General features: G+C 32.9%; 1 protein-coding gene across 1 annotated transcript in view; it reads right to left on the bottom strand.

The window, feature by feature from the left end:
- LOC111044754 overlaps positions 1–22,764 on the bottom strand; it is a 114,891-nt gene that overhangs the window by 32,381 nt on the left and 59,746 nt on the right. Inside the window, exons 10-16 of the mRNA XM_039441153.1 lie at positions 21,187–21,963; positions 16,253–16,389; positions 13,947–13,998; positions 12,786–12,883; positions 9,565–9,674; positions 6,090–6,176; positions 2,129–2,214 (exon numbers count right to left, since the gene is read on the bottom strand). Coding sequence (XP_039297087.1) covers positions 2,129–2,214; positions 6,090–6,176; positions 9,565–9,674; positions 12,786–12,883; positions 13,947–13,998; positions 16,253–16,389; positions 21,187–21,963 — 1,347 coding nt within the window. The remainder of the gene's footprint in view (positions 1–2,128; positions 2,215–6,089; positions 6,177–9,564; positions 9,675–12,785; positions 12,884–13,946; positions 13,999–16,252; positions 16,390–21,186; positions 21,964–22,764) is intronic.

Here is a 22,764-nt window from a genome sequence, read left to right as displayed (position 1 = left end):
ATACATATATATATAATATCTGTATGTGACCGGATCTCGAAAACGGCTCTAACGATTCTCACGAAATTTGGAACAAAGTAGGTTTATGATATGAAGATTCGATTGCACTAGGTCTCAACCCTGAGATAACTCGCTGAAGGACATTAAAAGGATAAATACGTCCTTGGAAAAACAGCTGGAAATTTTGTCGTCTGTCGATACCGTGGAAGTGAGTGAACGAGTGCATGTGTGTGGGATCATCCAGCTGATCTCACGAGAAGAAAAATTCAGCAAGACAAGCTTATTTTCGTTTATTTCTCTCTTTTAGGAAACATTTCAACTTCAGAAAGTCCAAAATAGTAACTGGATGCTGTTAGTGTAGAATAGTTCATAGTATATTAACAAATATTATAGCAAACATAGTATATCATTCTAAATGAAATTCATAGTATATCTATTTGTAATTAATGATGTGTTTCGTTTTTTGAAGTGTGAATAAATTGTTATTTTGATGAGTGATAGTAGCTTAGCCTAGATTTTGATTTGAACTGTAGTAAAAATTTGAAAAGGAATAGTTTTGGGCAAAAGCCTGTTGTGCCTCCTCATATAATATACAGCTGAACAGCTGTAAAGTAGCTGAAAGTGAGTGTCTAATTTTTGTCTTCAAATTTTTAATTTATTTCAATTAATTTAATCGAATTTCGGATTGATTATTGTTTTTCGGCTTTATATCAACATTGTGAAATTCAAAATCAATTTTATATCTGTGTTATCTTCCTCGGATGGTGCGGAAACTTTGGCAGAAATCAAAATTTGAACTTAACCTAATTGTTTGGACTATTTTTAATATGTGAAAATCCAGGAACTGAAGAAGTTTTGGGCAATTGCCTGTTTTTTCTTTCCTAATTATAGTATGTGTATCACCTTGAATAAATAAATAAATAAATAAATAAATATAACTGTAAAACTAATTGTACGACTAAGTAAATAAATAAATATAAACTATTTATTTATTTATACATTGAAACATACACTATCATTCTTAACTATGAATGATTGGGAAAGGAACAACAGGCTTAAAGCCCAAAACTGTTCCTTTCCCAAATTTAGATAGAAATTGTCCAAAAATAGGTTATGTTTACATTTCACGACTTTTGTCCAATTTTTAGTCCAAAATATTGTGTGTTTTTCTCTTATAGAAGAGGCAGAAGAAGAAGCTCTATCGGAAATCTTGAGTGATTTGGACCCAGCCATGGGTTGGGGTTTTAAGAGGCGGGAGCGTCTTGATGTGAAGAAACCAGGACCTCTGTTCAGCACAAACAACTATGCTTTTAAGGTTAGTGAATTTACAATTTGAGATAGACTCCAGCATATAAAAATACAAATTATATAGTGAGGTCCACGTTATAATAGCAGTGAAGAAAGATAGGAGAACAACGTTGCCGATCCTCTGTCTTGTCAATGCCTTCTATAGACAATAGCTGATACAGGTTTATTGATGTAATATTAACTGTTCATTCTCGTTTAAAGTAATCAATTATAATTTTTTAAGCAAAAAATTATGTTTTTCAATAATTTTCATAATTCAGATGAAATATTTTGTTAATTTATTATTAATTCTACATTGTTAAAAGACGATCTGCGACAGAGCAAAGCAAGAAAGAGATAGCGCTATCAGCTTTGTTGAATGATAGACAAGGATAGCAATACCATTGCTAATCAAACACTGCCATTATAACGTGGACCCAACTATAGTTTGCAGCACTTGATAACAACATATAATAGAGAATCAATAGCGTAGGTAGATATCCCATGGTATAGGGCGTCTATGTTGAAACTTTTACTGTTATCTCAAGCCGATTACTGTCTATTATTGTCTATTTTTACTGTTTTGTTGGGATGAGAGTGTATGAACGGCACAATATGAGAGACTACCAGCGTCATACACCTTCACGGGAAAAACTACGTGGACTATCGGCTTGGGATAACAGTGAAAGTTGCGACATAAACGCCCTATACCATGGGATATCTACTTGCGCTATTGTTTCTCTATGGTATAATGTTATCTGCATTCATAAAAGTTATATTATTTGAAATTTTGACTTTTTTATGGAAACGAATTGGGAAGACATGGAGAATTTTTACCTACCTATCATCCTGGCAACTTCTGAAGCATTTATCCCTGGAGTGTGATGTTTAGGACTCACTTTGAATGTAACTTCATTCCTATCAACTCTGAAAGACAATAGACACAATAGAAATTAACAAAAATGTACAAGATACAATGAAATAAAAACAGTGAACATTACGTTGAATTTTACAAAATGCGATGAAGAATTACAAAAATAGACCTTAACACATCTGAAATGGGAACACAACACATTATGTTAAATATTTGAAAAAATACCTATCAACTCTGAAAAACAAAACACAATAATATATCACAAAAATGAACAAGACACAATGAAATAAGAACAGTGCACACATTAAGTTGAATATAAAAAAAAATTAAGAATTACAAAAATGAATAAAACACACTGAATTGGGAATAAAACAAATTATGTTGAATATTACAAAAAAATACATATCAAACTCTGAAAAACAAAACCCAATAAAAAATCTGGTGTGGTGCACTAACACATCTTTCCTTGCCGTTATGAAAATTGATCACCTGCCGCTAGTGTTCACGCGCATCTCAGGTCTACTATTTAAAGATCTGTGCCAGCTGGTGACAGGACAATAACGCTGGAGACACACAAGGTCTGCTATCTCTTCATAGTGAATGATTTAATAGAATCAACAGTTGCCAACAGTTTGCAATAATTGAATAATCACATTTTCTCGAATTTCGAGCTTATTTTCAATTTTAGGTAAGAATGTTACTGAACATTGTAGAAATTTTCATGCTCAATCTTTTCCATCTGAAATTTTTTGTTTAGCCTGATAATTGGGAATCTAAAATTCAACTTTTTATAGATGGGGCGGAGTTCCTTGAATTTTTACAGCTATGGAACTTGTCGCAGTTGATAGAGCTTATCAATGACTATTATAGGTATAAATTTGATCAAAATCGTAGGAACTGTTTTCGAGAAAATCGCGAAAACCCCTGTTTTTGACAACATATCCGCCATTTTAGCCGCCATATTCAATTGCATTTGATCGATATTGTTCGTGTCGGATCCTTATATTGTAAGGACTTTAGGAGATGAGATATCGTGTACACTCAGGGGACCTTGAAACGTATAGAAATATAGAAATTGGGGTACCTTAATTTTTTTTGGAAAGCAATACTTTCCTTACCTATGGTAATAGGTCAAGTAATGTAATAAAATATTACAAAAATGAACAAGATACAATGAAATAAAAACAGTGAAAAACGTTGAATATTACAAAATGCAATAAAGAATTACAAAAATGAATAAAACACACTGCAATGGGAACACAATACATTATGTTAAATACGGTATTAAAAAAAAACACAATAAGAAATAACAAAAATAAATAATACACTGAAATAACAACAATCACAACATATCAGGTTCAATATTACAGAAAAACAATTGCATATTTACAAATATGAATAGGACAAACTGAAATGAGAAGACTACATATTATTATATGCATTCATAGGCCAAGGTTAAATAACAATTTTACACTTAATATGTTAAATACTGCAAATGGAAATAAATTGGAAGTGTCATTTTTTCAAATGCTAATCAATTAATAATTATCATTAAACGAAAATTCCAATTAAATGCTGTAAATCACCCCGAAGACTTCTGCTACTGCAAATATTAAGTATTGCATTTAATTGGAGAAAAGTAAATTCGTATGGCTTTTGTTGGTGGGGAGTCCCTTGCGGGAAGGTCCCACCGCCTGAATATATCATTTAAGCCGTCAATGTGCCTTACCACTGTCATACTTCAGCCGGTACCGGCAGTTTAACATGCCCATCCGATAACACGGGAGTGATCTGGTTAAAAAACGTTTGGTAATCAGAGGGTTTGAACCCGGGATCTCTATGCTGCTACGAAAGCACTCTATCCACTAGTAGTTCTGTGAACAGTAGACCTCACGCAGTATTCTCATCCACAAGTACCTGATTGAAACTAGAGACCTAATGGAAATACAGCAATAGACTGGCTTCTCCACACATCTGTGTAATCACTTGTCAGCTGATTTATGATGAATAATTCTATAGTCTGATTTTTACTCTAATATTGGCGTATGAAGGAGGCTCTTTTTTCATTTTATATTATCCTTGAGATGCAAAATTTCCAAAATATTGTATATTATAAAAATTATTGAATAGGCTGCCAACTCATTTAAATCCTAGGGCGCATTCCTTTAAAACAGACTTATAGTTAATAATTAGTTGATAAGAGTTAATAAGAGATAAGTTAATAAGAGGTAATAATTAGCTATTAGTTGATAAGAGTTACTATAGTATTGACGAATTTTTAAATGGAATGTAGTGTGTTTCAATGTTAATCATGAATGCCAATGTAATTTTAATGTATGATTTACATTATAACTTGCCGTGTGAATTATCTTTTATAAAGTTTTTGACTGTAAATCTTCCTGACGTTATTCAACTGTATGGAAATTTTCTGTATTATTGTTGAATAAAATGAATATTCTATTCTATTCTATTCTATACGTCGACGCGCAATTAAAAAAGGAACATACCTGTCAAATTTCATGGAAATCTATTACCGCGTTTCACCGTAAATGCGCAACATATAAACATTCAAAGATTTAAAAATTGAGAGAAATGCCAAGCCGTCGACTTGAATCTTAGACCTCACTTCGCTCGGTCAACTAGACCACGGATCACTCCATGGGTGATTTACAGCATTTAATTGGAATTTTCGTTTAATGATAATTATGTTAAATACTAATAATTTTACACTTAAATGTTAAATACTAATCAATCCAAGTAAGTTCTGGAGCCACTGACAAGCCTCTTCTGCAGCAGCATGACAACATATTGTTTGATGGTTTTGTTTGTAAATTAAAATATTCACTGTGATATAAGTTTCATGTAAAATATATGTAAGATTATAAAGGAATGCTTGTTTCAAAGAAGTTAACAGAAGACGAGAACTTAGTTTGTTGTAACCTATACAATATAAAATAGAACTCACTGATAAATTGATTCATCACCTATTCAATTGTGACCGAATAACTTACTATAAAGCTGAGTTTACACCACAGTTAACAAAAAATAAGTGCAATATTTCTAAAGTTTTTAATTTATTGTGATACATTCTGTAATTTATTTTAAGTATAAAATCAACCTTCAAAGTTTAAAATTTTAAATCATCATTCTTGGACCGAAAATCAAGTGACGAAGCAGTGTGTGATTACATAACCTTATCTTTTGGACAACATTAACATTTTATTAAAATTTTTGGAGAGAAATAGTACAGGCTCACCCTAGTTTTTCCTCCAATGTCATAATTTTGTATTATGATTATAGTATTTTATACAATAAATGAATGAGTTATTAACAAAATGTTAATAACTTAATCCTCATAGATTCTATTAGATTGAACATAACTTATCATACACATGATGAACATATTATGTGTTCATCATATTGAATAATGAATAAATAAATAATGAATAAAAAATAAAATAATGTATAAGTAAAAAAATAATTATTTTATTATTAATTATTATAATTATAATTATTTTTTTTATTATTTTATCATAAATATTTTATTTTTAATAACATAATTATTTTTATTTTAAAAATAAAATAATTTATGAATATTAAATAATGAATAAGTTCCGTTCAATCTAATAGAATCTATAAGGATTAAAATTTTGTTAATAACTTTGTTGTAAACGCAGCTTTAAGTAAAGGTATAATTGGCTCTATCTAAAAGTGGTCCTTCTCCAATCTATATCATAAAGTTCCAATCGAATTAGCAAGAATCAAATTGTGAATGATAACAGGGAACTCCAGTGAAATAATAAATTTCAGTAAAATAATGGACTCAATGGATTCACATCTACTCAATGTTCGTGAAATTGATTCAACTAATCAGAATTTGAAATTAATGAATTAATAGTATAGGTAGATTATATTATTGAAAACTTGCCTGATATTTGTAAAAGTATCTGGAGGAATATGTAAAAGTCTTGCCACTGCATTCACAATACGTTTACCATCTTTCCATTCTCTGACACTGTAAAATAGAAATTTATAATAATTAATATTATTAATAATAATATTATATATTAATAATAATTATAGTAATAATAATTAATCAATTTGTCACATTCATACTGTATACGTTTACACGTGTAAATTTTTCTCAATACTTTTCTAAATGTATCAATTCGTACCCTAATAACGTATTGCATTATTATTATTTGATTCATTTTTATCCCTCTATTTACACACAAAACGTTTGTAGAAATTATAAGTATAGGAGTACTAATTGAGGAGTTGAATGGAATAGGGGCGTAACCCAGAAATTGGGATTTCGAGAAAATGGGCCTTGAAGTTTTCAACTAGTTTCAAAATAGAGAGGTTTTTTCTAAATACTTGGAACTAGTATCATATGGTAGTTTGATATCTTATGAATGGAGTGGAATATAAAAATTCAAAGTATACAACTACAGTTAATCTATATTGAATGTTTAAAATATGCTTGTAACTGCCCTTATTCCATTCAACAGCTCAATACTGACCTTTTTCCGTTCAAGTCACATTGAATGGAAGAAGGGCAGTTTCAGTCATTTGAGACTTTGCATTATATTTCAGCTGTAAAATAATAAAAAAATTGAATGGATGATGATTAATAGATGAAAACCTAATAATGATGATATTTATTGAATTTATTTTTCAAAAATAAATAATAAATGATAACAAACAGAAAAGTTATAACAACCTAAATGGTATTAGTCTGCTGGACTTTGCAAATTTGTTCGAAACAGGCCTTTATGAGATAAGAAAAAAAGTTGTATACATCTTAATATCAATAACCTAAGTGGTAGCTGCCTGAGACTTTGCGAATATATTGTCAAAAAATATGCCTTTTGGTCATCACTCAGGTATCGGTAAAGACGTAGGTTTAATAGAATAAAAAAAATCAAGTTCCAATACTTTCTATTACTCAAAGTTAATTCTAAGATTTCAAAAGCAAAGTATAACGTATTAGAGCATAATAATCATGAAGAATTTCTGTTTACAACCAATCCAAAAGCCTAAGCTGAAAGCTCTGATCACAGACTGTGGAAACTAGAACTGCTGACAAACATAGCCTCCTAAAAATCAACGTAATGATCTCGAGAAAGAAGATATAAGAGTGAAACTTTGCAGGTATACCAACTAAACTACTTAGATTCCAAAAAAGCATTTAACGGAAAAAGGGCAGAACTTGGTTTACGCCCCTACTCCATCTAGCTCCTCAATTAATTCATTGAAAAAAGAAAAATTTACATTGGATAAAAATTTAAAAGTCACATTGATTGGCAAGCTAGTTGTAGATATGGTACTTTATATTAAAGCTATCTACTTTCTTTTTATACTCTATGTAAGTAAATGACTGACTTATTGAGATTGATGATGGTGACAACCAAAACTAAATTCTAAACTGTTTAAATGAATAAGTGGGTATCATAATTACAAGTAGTTTCATTCAATATAGATTTCAATTATTATTATTAAACGAAAATCCAAATTATAAATGCTGTAATTCACCCCGAAGACTTTTGCTACTGCAAATATTGACAACAGGGTAAACAGCTACAATACCAACAGTCAATATTTGCAGTAGCAGAAGTCTTCGGGGTGAATTACAGCATTCAATTTGGATTTTCGTTTAATAATAATAATTCATTCATTAGCATTTGAATAATTGCAATATCTCAGTAATTTCCATCTGTTGACAATATAGGATGTACAACATATTGCCCTCTCACTTAAAAGATACTTCTGGAAAGGTTTTCAGATTTTTATTAAAAAAAGAGTTGCTGTCCATTTGCGCTTACTCAGTGGAGGAGTATAGAAATTATTATAAACCTCAAAATGGAGGTTTACGTAGGTAGATGATAACATTTTATGTTTGACTAATGAAAAATTGACATATCCTTATACCCCTTTATCAGGTGGTCAGTGGATGAAAATAAATAAATGAATAGATATTTTTTCTAAAAGTAAGCTAGTTCAAGTTTTTATTATAAAGTAACATTTCACTTGGGACACAGTGTTTGGTGAGATGTAGTGATATTTTAATTCATCATGAAATTCCTGATGAAAATACAAATGGGTAGACCAGCCCACGTTGGGACACCAAAATTCAAACAGCTATAACTTGGACAAGGATAAAAAAATCTACATTTTTTAATTTTATATTTATTATTGTATTTGCTTACACTTTCATGGCAACTGCATTGATTGTCAATTGATTTTTTTATTGCAAAAACATTTTTTTGTAGAGTGTGCTGAAGATCGGCCCACGATGGGACATCCCTTTTACAGGTTGGGATATTGAATTAAAAATGAGCAATTTATTATTTTTGTTAATTTAAAACATTTTATTATAATTATTGATAGTATAAATACTATCATACATATCATACAGTCTGATGATGACCAACAACAGGTCGAAACGATCGTCACTACAAAAGTAAGTGTATTTTCACTTCAAAAATGTTTTTTAAAATTCAAGTTTAGTATAAATACATTATTTGAAATTTGTTTAGTAAAAACTATGACCAAAAGTAGTTTGTGCAAAGTGTGTTTGAAATGGCTACCTCTGAAGGTACATTACAGGCTATAAACATATATCATATTCATTTATAATTTATTTCATTGATATGTAGTCTAAATTGAGTAAAATAAGATTCAGAAGCAATACTCATCGTTATAGTATGAGCATAATTATATCATGATTGCAGTGTCCCAATGTGGGCTGTCCCAATGTGGGCTGTCCCAAGGTGGGTTGTCCCAATGTGGGCTGTCCCAATGTGGGCTGTCCCAATGTGGGCTGTCCCAATGTGGGCTGTCCCAAGGTGGGCTGTCCCAAGGTGGGCTGTCTCAAGGTGGGCAGTTGGTCATGGCTTTGTTTTAGACAGAATAAGTGGATTAAAAATAAGAGTACAATAATGTTCTATATGTTGACATATTCATAAAATAATACAGAATGCATATTAGCTGTGAGACTTATCTTTAATGGTAAATGTTTAAAGTAAGAATTAAAATTCCTTTTCTAAAAAAACTTTGAAGTTACAAAAACATGTTTTTGATTTTTTTTAATAACGACTGGTGCTACATCTAAAATTATTATGTCTGTAATTAAGGCTATAAACAGCTGATAAAACATCGTAGTTTTTGCCAACCTAACACTCACTAATTTCCCACAACTTCAAGTGTCCCAACGTGGGATTGTCCCAACGTGGGCTGGTTTACCCTATGTGAAAAAGATGACATACTGAAGATAACACTCATGGTGTTGATAAACGTCTGTGTCTTGCTCCAAAATGCAAAATAAAAATTCGTGATATCTGACCACATCTTTGTGTTATCATTAGTAATATTCAAAAATAGGTACTTTCAAGTTATCTTACCTATCCTGGAATCCTATATAAGCGTAGTTGGTATCCACTACGTCATACTGGGCTGGATCCAAGTGGTCTTCTTTAGGTAACTCTTTCTTGTTAGGAAGAGACACGAGATCCTAGAAAATAGAATAATTCAATCAGGACTACGAAACATAGAAGGTTTATCGAATAAGAAAGGATTGCAAAATAATCAACAGGATGTGAGAATTTAATTAGAAATGATAAAAAAAAGTTAAATTATTTTTCCAATACAAAATGCAGTTTTATGTAATGTTGAAACTGATAAGAGAAGTTGTGTGTGTATTTTTGGGTTCAAAATTTTATAAAATAACTTGATTAATTCAATAAGAAGTGATAATTGAGTGTTATTTTAAATATAGTTTGGTGTTTCAATTTCTCTAAATTCAAAATGTTTAGCTTATATTCATTTTTGGACAAAAATTGAACTAGAATCTTTTACAGTAGAAACATAACCTATTTTTTGGACATTTTATTAATTTATCAAAATTTGGGAATGGAATAGATTTGGGCCAAGCCTGTTGATCCTTCCTAATCATATTTATATGATTTGTGATTATGTCCACGAATAAATGATGAATAAATGATAAATAAATAAATAATAATAATAATAAAATTGTAATTCAGTTCTCCTATAAAAGATACAATAATATTTTCCAATCAAAATTCGAATCTATTCAATATTTCCTATTCAAAAGAGGAATAAATATTCAATTTTGTTTTTCGGGTAAAAGAAAGGAGCCGGGGCCGCGCTACACCTGTGAACTTGGCTATTTTTCCAGAAAAGTGCATCCTCTAACTCTCGACTAGCATACTTTATTGTCCTCTGATTCCGCTTCACTACTCTCATTAGTGGACGCCCCGTGCCGTGTGAGGGCAATTCTTGCTGGTAGCTCCAACTTATCTATTACTTTGCACTATACATCTGTTACCTACTTGTATTCTCTGCATTTATTGGATGTAAATCAGTGATCAAGTACTTGTAATTATTGTATTATTCCCAATGGTTCATTTGATGAAACTCAACTTGCTCACAAGCTGTATACAGACTAAATTGAGTTACATACAATTCGATACTTATTGAACGTAAGATTTTTTGGCGTCCTTTCAAATCCTATTAGATTGAACACAACTTGGCAAATATATGATGTGTATCGTATGTTTGTCAAGTCCCATTCGATCTCATAGAATTTATAAGGAACAAATGTACGTCCAAAAATCGATGTGGGCTTCACACACCACGTACGTTTCACTAAATTTGTACTTGTCATCGATAGTAAATGTGTGTGTTTATCCAATCACTGTATGCTACCACTGGTTTACAGCTGGAAGTGCCTTCAATGGTCCACCAATATATTGCTCGGAGTGAAAACCTTGACAATACACCACGAAAATGTCAAAATTCAATAACAATAGGTGACCACTGAAGGGTCTTTAGAACTTCTACCTGTCCATCCATTGTTTTCGGCGGCCCCGTCTCATTTCTTAACCCTGTTTTTCAAAAAACTGAGTTCGAAAATATGGATTTTACATAAAAAATGAACTTTGAAACAATCTTCATATTATACTAAAACCGTAGAGAAACAACAGCGTAAATAGATATTCCATGGTATAGGACGTTTATGTCGTAACTTTTACTGTTATCTCAAGCCGATTATTGTAGATTTTTACTGTTTTGTTGGGGTGAGAGTGTATGAACGGCACAATACTAGTAGTTCTGTGAACAGTAGACCTCACGCAGTATTCTCATCCACAAGTACCTGATTGAAACTATAGACCTTATGGAAATACAGCAATAGACTGGCTTCTCCACACATCTGTGTAATCACTTGTCAGCTGATTTATGATGAATAATTCTATAGTCTGATTTTTACTCTAATATTGGCGTATGAAGGAGGCTCCTGTTTCCTTTTATACTATCCTTGAAAAGTAAAATTCCCAAAAACCTTGTATATACGTCGACGCGCAATTAAAAAAGGAACATACCTGTCAAATTTCATGAAAATCTATTACTGCATTTCGCCGTAAATGCGCAACATATAAACATTTGAACATTCAAACATTTAAACATTAAGAGAAATGCCAAACCGTCGACTTGAATCTTAGACCTCACTTCGATCGGTCAATAATGACAGTATTTGATCAACTTCGGTTTTGCTATCCTTGTCTATCATTCGACAAAGCCGGTGGTACTAGCCTTTTATAGGTCCAGAACGATGCCAATTATGTTTTTGACAGTGTAGAAATATAATTAATAAATGCAGAGAATCGGCATCGCTATTCACCTATCTTTATCCACTGCCATTATAACGTGGACCTCACTATGGTATATTATTGACCGAGCGAAGTGATATCTAAGATTCAAGTCGACGGTTTGGCATTTCTCTTAGGGCCGGTTTCCGAGCTTGGGATTTAGTTAAGTTCTAGACTTTAAACAGCTGGAGTCAGAAAATTGGCTTTCCAAAACGGGGCGTAGTCGCAGTTTTTATAACCGTAGTCACAGTTTTTATTTTCTCATTTCTATAATTGAAAACGTTTTTCCTTGACGAAATTAAACATTTCTAAATAATTCAAAACAGCTGAAACGTTACACTGCTTTCTCTATATTCTATTTTGTGATTAACTTCCTAGTTTTTTAAAAATTAAATTCATACGTGACTTTGACAATGACTGAGACTACGCCCCGTTTTGGAAAGCCAATTTTCTTACTCCAGATGTTTAAAGTCTTAGAACTTAGCCAAATCCCGAGCTCCGAAACCGGGTCTTAATGTTTTAATGTTTAAATGTTTGAATGTTTAAATGTTTATATGTTGCGCATTTACGGCGAAACGCGGTGATAGATTTTCATGAAATTTGACAGGTATGTTCCTTTTTTAATTGCGCGTCGACGTATATACAAGGTTTTTGGAAATTTCGCATTTCAACGATAATATAAAAGGAAAAAGGAGCCTCCCTCGTACGCCAATATTAGAGTAAAAATCAGACTATAGAATGATTCATCATAAATCAGCTGACAAGTGATTACACAGATGTGTGGAGAAGCCAGTCTATTGCTGTATTTCCATATAGGTCTATAGTTTCAATCAGCTACTTGTGGATGAGAATACTGCGTGAGGTCTACTGTTCACAGAACTACTAGTAGGGGAGAGTTGAAAGAAGGTATTTGACTTACATGAAACATAGGTAATTTGGTTGGTTATAAAACTTACATAAGGCAACTTATATAATCGTTGAGGTTTAGAATTAGATTCCATCAGTTCCTCCTGTAGCATTTCCTTGGATAATGCCTCCTTATCTTTGTTATCATCTGAAAAAATAGAACACTTAATATGAAAGTATATCTGAGCACAAACTATCTTGATTGGAAAAGATCTATCTTATCATTCATTCTTCTAATGAATGTATGAGTGTACAGTCGAATCCCCGGTTGCACAAAAGCCTGCCTGTTAAGTTTGTGCAAAGGCTAAAAATAAACTTTCTAATGGTGATATTTCTCAAAGTTATTCGATTTGTATACTATCAAGCTATCAAAATGTAAAAGTTTTTTCAGGAAAACATTTTTTCCGATCGTTACTTTTTAAGATATGAGCGCCTAAAATTTAAAAATTTAGGACAGAACATTTCAAATTCGGTAAGAGATAAATCCATGAGATTCAGAGGATAGATTCTTCATGGTATTGTTGAAATAGTAAAACCAAAATTTTCTGAAAATATCAATTTTTGAGAAAGTTATTCAATTTACCAAACATGCCAAAAAAAACTTAACTAAAAGTTATTTTTGGTCATATTTAGTAAATTAAATAACTTTCTCAAAAATTGATATATTCAGAAATTTTGGTTCTACTATTTCAACAGTACCATGAAGAATCTATCCTCTGAATCTAATGGATTTAACTCTTACCGAATTTGAAATGTTCTGTCCCAAAAATTTAAATTTAAGGTGCTCATATCTCAAAAAGTACTGATCGGAAAGAAATGTTTTCCTGATAAAACTTGTACATTTTGATAGCTTGATAGTATACAAATCGAAAAACTTCAAAACATATCACAAGTAAAAAGTTTATTTTTAGCCTTTGAACAGCCTTAAATTTTGATCGTGATTGATTTCACGAGAACCAATCAGAGAAGGCTTTTTTGATAAGACGGCTTATCACTATTAAATCACTATTAATATTTAACCGGCTTTTGTGCAACCGGCACCAAGGAGACCAGAACATTAGAAAAAAGGTGGAGAAGGGGAAGTAGGATGTAGGGAGGAGGAGAAGAAAAAAAGGAGGATGAGAAGTAGGAGAATGATTGATAGCAGGTGAGGGTGGATGAGGAGGAGGAGAAGAATGAAAAGAAGGTGATAAGCTAATAAAAAGTTCTACCTGATGAATCCTGAATTGAAGCTGCTTTCTTCATTTTCTGTTCATCCTCGGTCTGGAAGAATAAAAAATAGAGGATCTTAAAAATGGAAAAGAAAAAATATGGATCACGATGAAGAATGTGACGAAAATCACAGTAAACCATTGATAGGCTCATCCAAATACAAATTGCATGCTCAATAGAATAGGATAAAATAAGGATTCAATTCACTTGCCATCTTAGGACAATATTGATCAATATTATCGAATTCAATTTAAACTTCATTCATCGGATCTATTCAAAATATCGGGGTGCCGAGCTTCGCTCGTTATTTATTTTTCCTACAGTTACGTTGAAAAGTGGCCATTGCTGCACTGATTACAGAACGCAAAGAATCACTTTTCCGCTCTAGTGCGGGAAAAATTTTTCTGCACTCCAGATTTGCAACATAGCAACGCAAAATACTTAGTAGGTTATATGGAGCAACAGTGCAGCAAAATCAAAATGAAGTTGGTAACAGTGACTGCTGTGGCTGCTATAGTGAGCAGAGGTGCAACCAAGCACAACGCGCTAATTATTATTCATTATATATTATAACCAACGACAACGAGGACTTTAGGATTTTAGGATTAAGGTTTTTATCAATAATAAAATTACACAGAAAAACATTTGATGCATTTCAGGCAATTTTACCCATAATTACCCACTTTTCATATTCAATGGTAACTGTAGGAAAAACTTAATGTGAAATACGTGCGCAAAGTTCCTCTGCTGCACTCAAGAAACCATTCCGCCCTCGCCTACGGCTCGGGCGTAAACGTTTCTTCCGGTGTAGCAAACTGTCACTTTGCGCACTAGTTGCACAAATAACTATATAGATCTTAAAAATGGGAAAGAAAAAAATGGAACAAGATGAAGAATATAACGAAAATCTCAGTAAATCATGAATAGGCCACATCCAAATACAAATTCCATGCTCAATAGAATAGGATAAAATATGGATTCAATGCACTTGCCATCTTAGGACAATATTAATCAATTATTGAATTCAATTTAAACTTTATTCGAGCTTTGCTCGTTATTTATAAACTATTGATAAACAGAACACAATTCTTTGAAATGATTGGGGAAAGACAAACAGGCACAGCCCAAAACTGTTTCTTCCCCGAATTTTTATTTAAACACTATAAAAATTCCAAAAAGTAGGTTATGTTCCATACACTTGAATTCGGGTCCAATTTTCAGTCCAAACATTTTGTAAACACGATATGGACGGCAGGATAAACCTCCACCAAATATGTAAGCAATATGTGCCTTCACCGAGTAGGTAAGGGTGGGAAAATGAAAAACAATTAATGATCGAACTGGTTTTGATAATTGAAACAAAACAATAAATTATTAGTACAAAAATTAGAATTATAAGTTTTAATTTAGATTGTTTACAAACCAAATTGAATAACTAAATAACACTCACTGATTACTTAAAACTGTAAAATAATGATAAACTTTGAGAATTATGATATAGGCCTACTCTTCTTTAGAATGATATACCATGTCATGTCAACAAATCAGATTATTTTGATCAAATCGATTAGAATCTCCAGATTAATATTTCTCGTTATAATGGCAGTGTTCGATTAGCAATGGTATTGCTATTCTTGTCTATCATTCAACAAAGCGGATAGTGCTATCTCTTTCACGCTCTACTCTGTTGAAAATCGTTTTTTAACAATGTAGAATTGATAATTAATTAACAAAATATTTCATCTTAATTATGAAAATTCATTATGAGATCATTGAAAAATATAATTTAATACTTAATAAAATATAATTGATTATTTTAAACGAGAATCAACAGTTAATATTACATCAATAAACTTGTATCAGCTACCGTCTATAGAAGGCATATTGACAAGACAGAGGATGGGCAACATTGTTCTCCTATCTTTCTCCACTGTCATTATTTATTTATTTATTTATTCATTTATTTATTTATTATCACATTGTGTACAAGTACTTAACATGAGGAAAGGCACAACAGGCTCATGCCCAAAACTGTCCCATTTCCAATTTCTACTATAATGTCCAAATCAAAATGTTGGTTATGTCACTTTCACTTTTCAAAATACAATTTACGCTCTTCAATACTCAGCTAAACGAGCAAATTTTGAATCGAAATCATATTTAGTCTAAAATATCAAAAAAATCTAGAACAGTAACTTATTAATTATTTATAAAATTTTAAAAATTTTAAATTATAACGTGGACCTCACTATATAATTTGTATTTTTATATGGTGAAGTCTAACTCAAATTGTAACTTCACTAACCTTAAAAGCATAGTTGTTTGTGCTGAACAGAGGTCCTGGTTTCTTCACATCAAGACGCTCCCGTCTCTTGAAGCCCCAACCCATGGCTGGGTCCAAATCACTCAAGATTTCCGATAGAGCTTCTTCTTCTGCCTCTTCTATAAAAGAAAAACACACAATTTTGATAAAACTCATACAATCATTGTGTACGTTCTGTGTACAGTAAATTGTTCCAGTTCCAATCGTAAATTGTTCCATCACGTGACTATAGTTCCCCAAGCGAAAATGGGTCTCTCAAGGTCGAAATTTCCTCTTGACACCACCACCCGTCTCTACCAACACTGTTGCCACTTTGTACTAAGGGTGGCTAGTAAGAGAGAAAGTGAATGTGTGTGAGAGAGAGAGGGTGTGAGAGTGAAGTATTGTTCTTGTGAGAAGTATTGTTTGTTTTCTCTGGATTGTTGACTATGACGAGGACAATATAGTTCACAGTTTTACAAATGTATTGTACATAATGATTATATATTATAAATAATACATAAAACTCTCAACAGCTGTGCTGGTGTTTGAAAAAGAATAGAAGCATGAAAAGGAGTTGGATAAGTTGAAATGTGAACAGACCGAATAATAAGGATATCAATGAGTTTTTCTAAGAAATATAATAATCATTTTCTCACGCATAAATGAACAATTCTGGAAAACACTATGAATATTTTCAACCTTTCAACACAGACAGTCCAAAGCATGGATGAAGTGTGATGGGAATCAAATGAGAATTCATGCAAATTGAAAAATGCAGAGTGAAGTGGACACTACAAGAATATCAAATAAAATAAATAAAATTACATCACTCCACTTCCAAATGATTATTATTAAAGTCTTCAAATAACCTTTATGAAGTAATAGCTCAGTTCATAAATAGTTGCATTTATAACGAAAAATCTAATCATGATTATAAAATTGGATTTCTTGATGTCATGACTCTAGAAAGAGTTATACATTATACATAACAATATTCTTTCCTCTATTTCATGTGTTGAAGAAGATAGTGGAGGAGGAGAGGAGGTAACGGGGGATGTTATTGTTCTTACTTAAAAGAATGACACAATAGAACTTTTGAACCTGACGTGCTCAAAAGAATTTGTGACGGTAGTGACGGAAAAGAGGAAGAGGAAATGGGAAGAGGAGTATGAGAAGGCAAGAGTGATCTTCAGGGTGTAGAAATATAGTCAATGTATCTAGACTGGTCGAGTGAGGGGTGGACAACAGTGGTAACATTGCTGTAGCCTTGAGAGACCCATTTTCGCTTGGGGAACTTTAGTGCAACATTTTCCCATGGAATGCCATTTCAAAATCGTTGGTTCAAGCTTTTGGCGCGCATATATAAAGTTGATTCACACTAAAATGTGTCGTTCACTAGCTGCATGAATGAAGAAAGGCTGTTTTACAAACTTACCGTCTAGAAAAGTGTGCATTTCTCTTATTCCATTACTCTAAAATTTTCTATAGAGGAAAATTCATTTAATGAATGGTTATCAAACATCATAATTATTGTTGGTTATGTATTCTATGGCTATGCTATGGCAAACAAACTATCAGCGCATGTGGAAAGAAGCAAGCAGACTATAGTGAGGTCCACGTTATAATGGCAGTGTATAAATATAGAAGAATAGTGATGCCGATTTTCTGCATTGATTAATTATATTTCTACACTGTCAAAAACATAATTGGCATCGTTGTGGACCTAGAAAAGGATAGTACCACCGGCTATGTAGAATGATAGACAAGGATAGCAAAACCAAAGTTGATCAAATACTGTCATTATAATGTGGACCTCACTATACAATAATCAACCAATGAGAGATCAGATAGTTGGAACTGTACCAGGCCGGACAATTTACCACGCTTCGACTGTGGGGCAGGAACTTAGAACTGGAACTGGTTTCTGGTACAGAATCTGTCAAAACTCTTCCCATGAAACGCGGAACTTTTAACCTGGTCAATTGTGAATCGGACAATTTACCACATTCCATGTACACAGAACGTGCCCATTGGGGCCCGTATTTGAATCTTATCAATATTATTGATCGACAAATATATCCTTAATCATTTGATTGACAAATATAAATACACAATTTTGATGAAATTCAGTCAATATCAATGTGAAGCAAGTGGACTTGTCAAGTGGATTTATTTAGCGTATGGTAGATACACAACGCATATAAAACTCATGAGTCTCAAATGCCTAGATATACACTGTATATTTCCAATTCTTTGAGATGTTGTGTAGTTTTCGGTGAGGAGAACATAAGTTTGTCTGACCGGCATTATTTGCTAGTCCATTTAGCGTTACCCAATGTGCACCATGGAGGCGAACTAGCTTAGTTACACATAGTTAAGTAGAAAATCTGATTGCTGGAACAATTTTGAGGTTAAAAAAGGTTGAAACTCGATTTTCAATTTATCTTTGGAAAATGGATTTGAATAAATTCAATCAATTTACTGAAAGTGTAAGTTTTTCCATTACAGAAAGGGCAAGGGGAGAAGCATTCTGTGACGTTTTATTCTGATTTATTCATTCATTCTTACAATAAGTAGTACACCATCGAAATGATAGGGATAGGAAAATTAAGGCTACCTTGTGATATTATTCCTCTCTGAAATATTAGATAGGTTAGACATGGTGCGAAATAGGAGTTACTGTTTAATTTTTACTTGGTTTATGAGAGACTGTTTTGATATCAATTAATTTACAGATGGAATTGAATAGAGAATGCATTTATTCAAATGCTCATTAATATATAATTATTATTTAACGAAAATCCTGAATAAATGCTGTAAATCACCCAGAGAGGTTATTGGGAGGTACCGGGTTCGATTCCCGGGCTGGCAAATAATTTTTGGATAGTAGTTCTCATCGAATTTCCATCTAGCTGTTAACCCTGTTGTCAATGTCTGCAGTAGCAGAAGTTTTCGGGGTGATTTACAGCATTTATTTAGGATTTTCGTTAAATAATAATTATATCAATTAATATTGTTTGTATAGATTATGATGTAAGTGAGAGTTTTCCCCTACAGGATAAGTTACAGAAGAAGCCGTTTTTACGTAGGCCTATCATTCTTCTATTGTATAATGTCTATTTGACAGTCAAGTGATTGGATTTCAACTTATATTGATTGAATAAATTTCATAGAAAGTGTGAGATTTCCTCTTACAGGAGTTGCTAAAGAAGAAGCTTTTGAGATGAAATATTTTTTAATTGTGTGATTTTCATTCGGCAATTAATAGTATATTTCGCACCTAGAGCGGAAAATGAGATTTTTCAAGTCCGAGGCCGTAGGCCGAGGACTAGAAAAGATTGAGAGCCGGAAAAAAATTTTGCCTGTGGTGCAAACGCTATTTTCCGCCACACACAAAAATAAACAATATATTTATATGAGAATAGTTGTTTACTAAGCACTTCCGAAAGCAGAAGTGGAAGGTGATAGCTCTAGCAAATCTGAGGTAATCTGAATATAGGAAATTGTCCAAGTATTTTTATTTTTTATTCTGATTTGTCTAAATAACCTAATAGATGATGTCCAGTTATGTGGGAGGTTGAGTTTATACTTTTTTATTCTTTCAAATGACAATAACATGATATTATTATAAATGTTTTAATTATTGAATAATGAACACAAATAATGAAAAGTTTTTTGATCAGCTGTTTTTTGATCACCTTTCTTAGTTCCAGGTTAGCGGCTGGAAAGGGTACTCTTTCCGGCCTAGGCCGGAAAGAAACCTGTTCTGACTTCAGACGAGAGTCGTCTGCAAACAATGTCTTTCAGATCTACCTACGTAAGGACTATAAAACACCTGCTTTCTGTGCAGTGTGGCGAAAATGATTTTATTCTAATTGATATCAATTGAATACATTTAAAAGAGATTGTACTATCCTCTTCCAGGATGTGCTGAAGAAGTATTTGGGAAATGCTTTTGTATCGCATAATTTCCACTTGACATTAGTATGTTATTTCCCTAAATAGTAAAAATTCTTAGTTACCAGTTACCAGCTTAGCAACATGTTTTAGCTAATGTTAGCTAAATGTTTTTTTGGGAGCAAATTTCAAACATAAATTCTATATTCACTTCAAATCACTTGAAAATGGCATCAATGTCCGAAACATGTTGTGATTAAATAATTCCAAAAAGGGTACTGAGATTTTTATTTTTCTTTCTATTTCTATAAAAAGTAGCCCTATACAGGAAAGAGATTCTATATTTGAATTGTTTTATGTGATAAATTACAATTTGAAGCAATTTTGGACATTTATAATAGTGAAGACAATTTTGGAAATGTTTTTTCCTGTGAAAATTGAGTTTCAACCTTCTTTAACCTCAAAGTTTTTCCAGCAATCGGGTTTTTTACTTAACTAGTAGTTCTGTGAACAGTAGACCTCACGCAGTATTCTCATCCACAAGTACCTGATTGAAACTATAGACCTTATGGAAATACAGCAATAGACTGGCTTCTCCACACATCTGTGTAATCACTTGTCAGCTGATTTATGATGAATAATTCTATATTCTGATTTTTACTCTAATATTGGCGTATCAAGGAGGCTCCTTTTTCCTTTTATATTATCCTTGAAATGCAAAATTTCCAAAAACCTTGTATATACGTCGACGCACAATTCAAAATGGAACATACCTGTCAAATTTCATGGAAATCTATTACCGAGGTTCGCCATAAATGCGCAACATATAAACATTTATACATTAAGAGAAATGCCAAACCGTCGACTAGAATCTTAGACTTCACTTCGCTCGGTCAACTATGTGTAACGCTAATTCGCCTCCAAGGTGCACATTTGGTAATGCTAAATGGACTAGCATATAAGTGTGAGTTGAGCCTTAGTCACTAATTTTGCATACTTGAATACACAAGTTGTTTCATGATGATGAATTCTCTTACCTTCATTCTTAGCTGATCCACTCTTATCAGGCAGATAGACCATGCCACCTTCAGTGTATCCTCTAGGCTCCAGATCAGGCAGAGGTTGTGGCTCATTGAGGGACTTCTGGTAATCCAGACCATACATCAGACTGTTACTCGATGCCTCCCGACCAGCTGGGAAACTGTCTCTTGTCTCAAAGCCATGCCTGAACTTGTCAGGAGTATTGTAATCCTGGTTGAACCCGACAGGAACCTGATCCTCAAAGAGCGATATCTGCTCCATGGGGGCCTGATCTGCTACGAACTCTGGAATAGGTTCCCTCTTGAACTGCTCTGGGTCCTCTGGATATTCCTTTCCAGAGAATATGTCAGGGAACAGATCTTCATAGGCCCTCTGGGGCTGTTCCATCTGCAACTGTTTCCTCTGTGAATGTGTCCTCCGGATCTGTTCCCTGTAGTACTCCTCCGGACTTCCACTAAATTCCTCTCCAGGGAACCGTTCCACCTGGAACGGCATCCCAGGGTACCAATCTTCATAGGGCATATCCCACGAATACGGTTGCTCCAACGACTGCTGTCTCAAGAACACTATTTCTTGAGGGGTAAACTCCTCCTGATCATCTTCTGGACCTTTTGGGTAGCCTCTGGGATCAGACGAAAGCTGATGTGGACCACCATGATGTCTCTGTTTCCTGAACATTGGGTTGGTCAGATCTTCTGCTGTCAATCCTGGGCTGTTTCTGATGCCATGGAAATGGTTTGGTGTGTTGTCCAAGTCCACCAGTGGTCCAAAGCCTGAAAATGATAGTTCATTAGAATTTGCTACACCTTGGATCAATAACCAATAATCAATGATCTTTATTCTTGTCATCGAACATTACAAATAATGTTATAAACAAAAGTCATGTGAAGATAATACATAGCATTGCATATACTAACATTATACCGTACTGCTAACACATATATACATAACATTAAACATGAACACATATGTACACATGTATATACATATATAAATATACAAATATAATATAAAACAGTCAGATGCTCACGTTATGACTTAGGTATTTGTCAATTGTATAAAAAGCCTCTTTTTTGAGCCATGGTGCTACTGTAGATATGAACTTTTTTTGTGGTCATTTTTTATTGTTGTCAGTAATTTATTGAATGATAAGTATTGTTGATAATTATAGCTTTTGAATGTTTTTTGCAGTCTGATATTTGGGGTAATTAGGTTATTTCTATTTCTAGTTCTATGTTCATGCTGTTAATAGAGTTAGGCTTTTTAACATGGACCAGGTTACAATAAATTAATGTGCATTGAAGGGAGAGTCATGATTCCAAGCTCGATAAAACTATTTTTACAGCTTTCAACACTCCTTAGACCAACAATACAGTGAATTGCTTTTTTTGCCAAATAAATTCCTTCTTCATATCACTTGAGTTACTCCAAAGACGGAGCCCATAATTGAGATGGGAATGAAACAAACCATAGTAAGTCAGAGTAAGTACCTCCCTACTGACACAACATTTTATTTGATGTTGCTTTCCATGACAAAACACTATATAATAACTCTGTTGTAGTTCTGACACTGT

This window comes from Nilaparvata lugens, chromosome 14 (genome assembly GCF_014356525.2).
Source record: "Nilaparvata lugens isolate BPH chromosome 14, ASM1435652v1, whole genome shotgun sequence".
Taxonomy (NCBI): Eukaryota; Metazoa; Arthropoda; class Insecta; order Hemiptera; family Delphacidae; genus Nilaparvata; species Nilaparvata lugens.
This window is presented reverse-complemented; position numbering and strand designations above follow the sequence as displayed.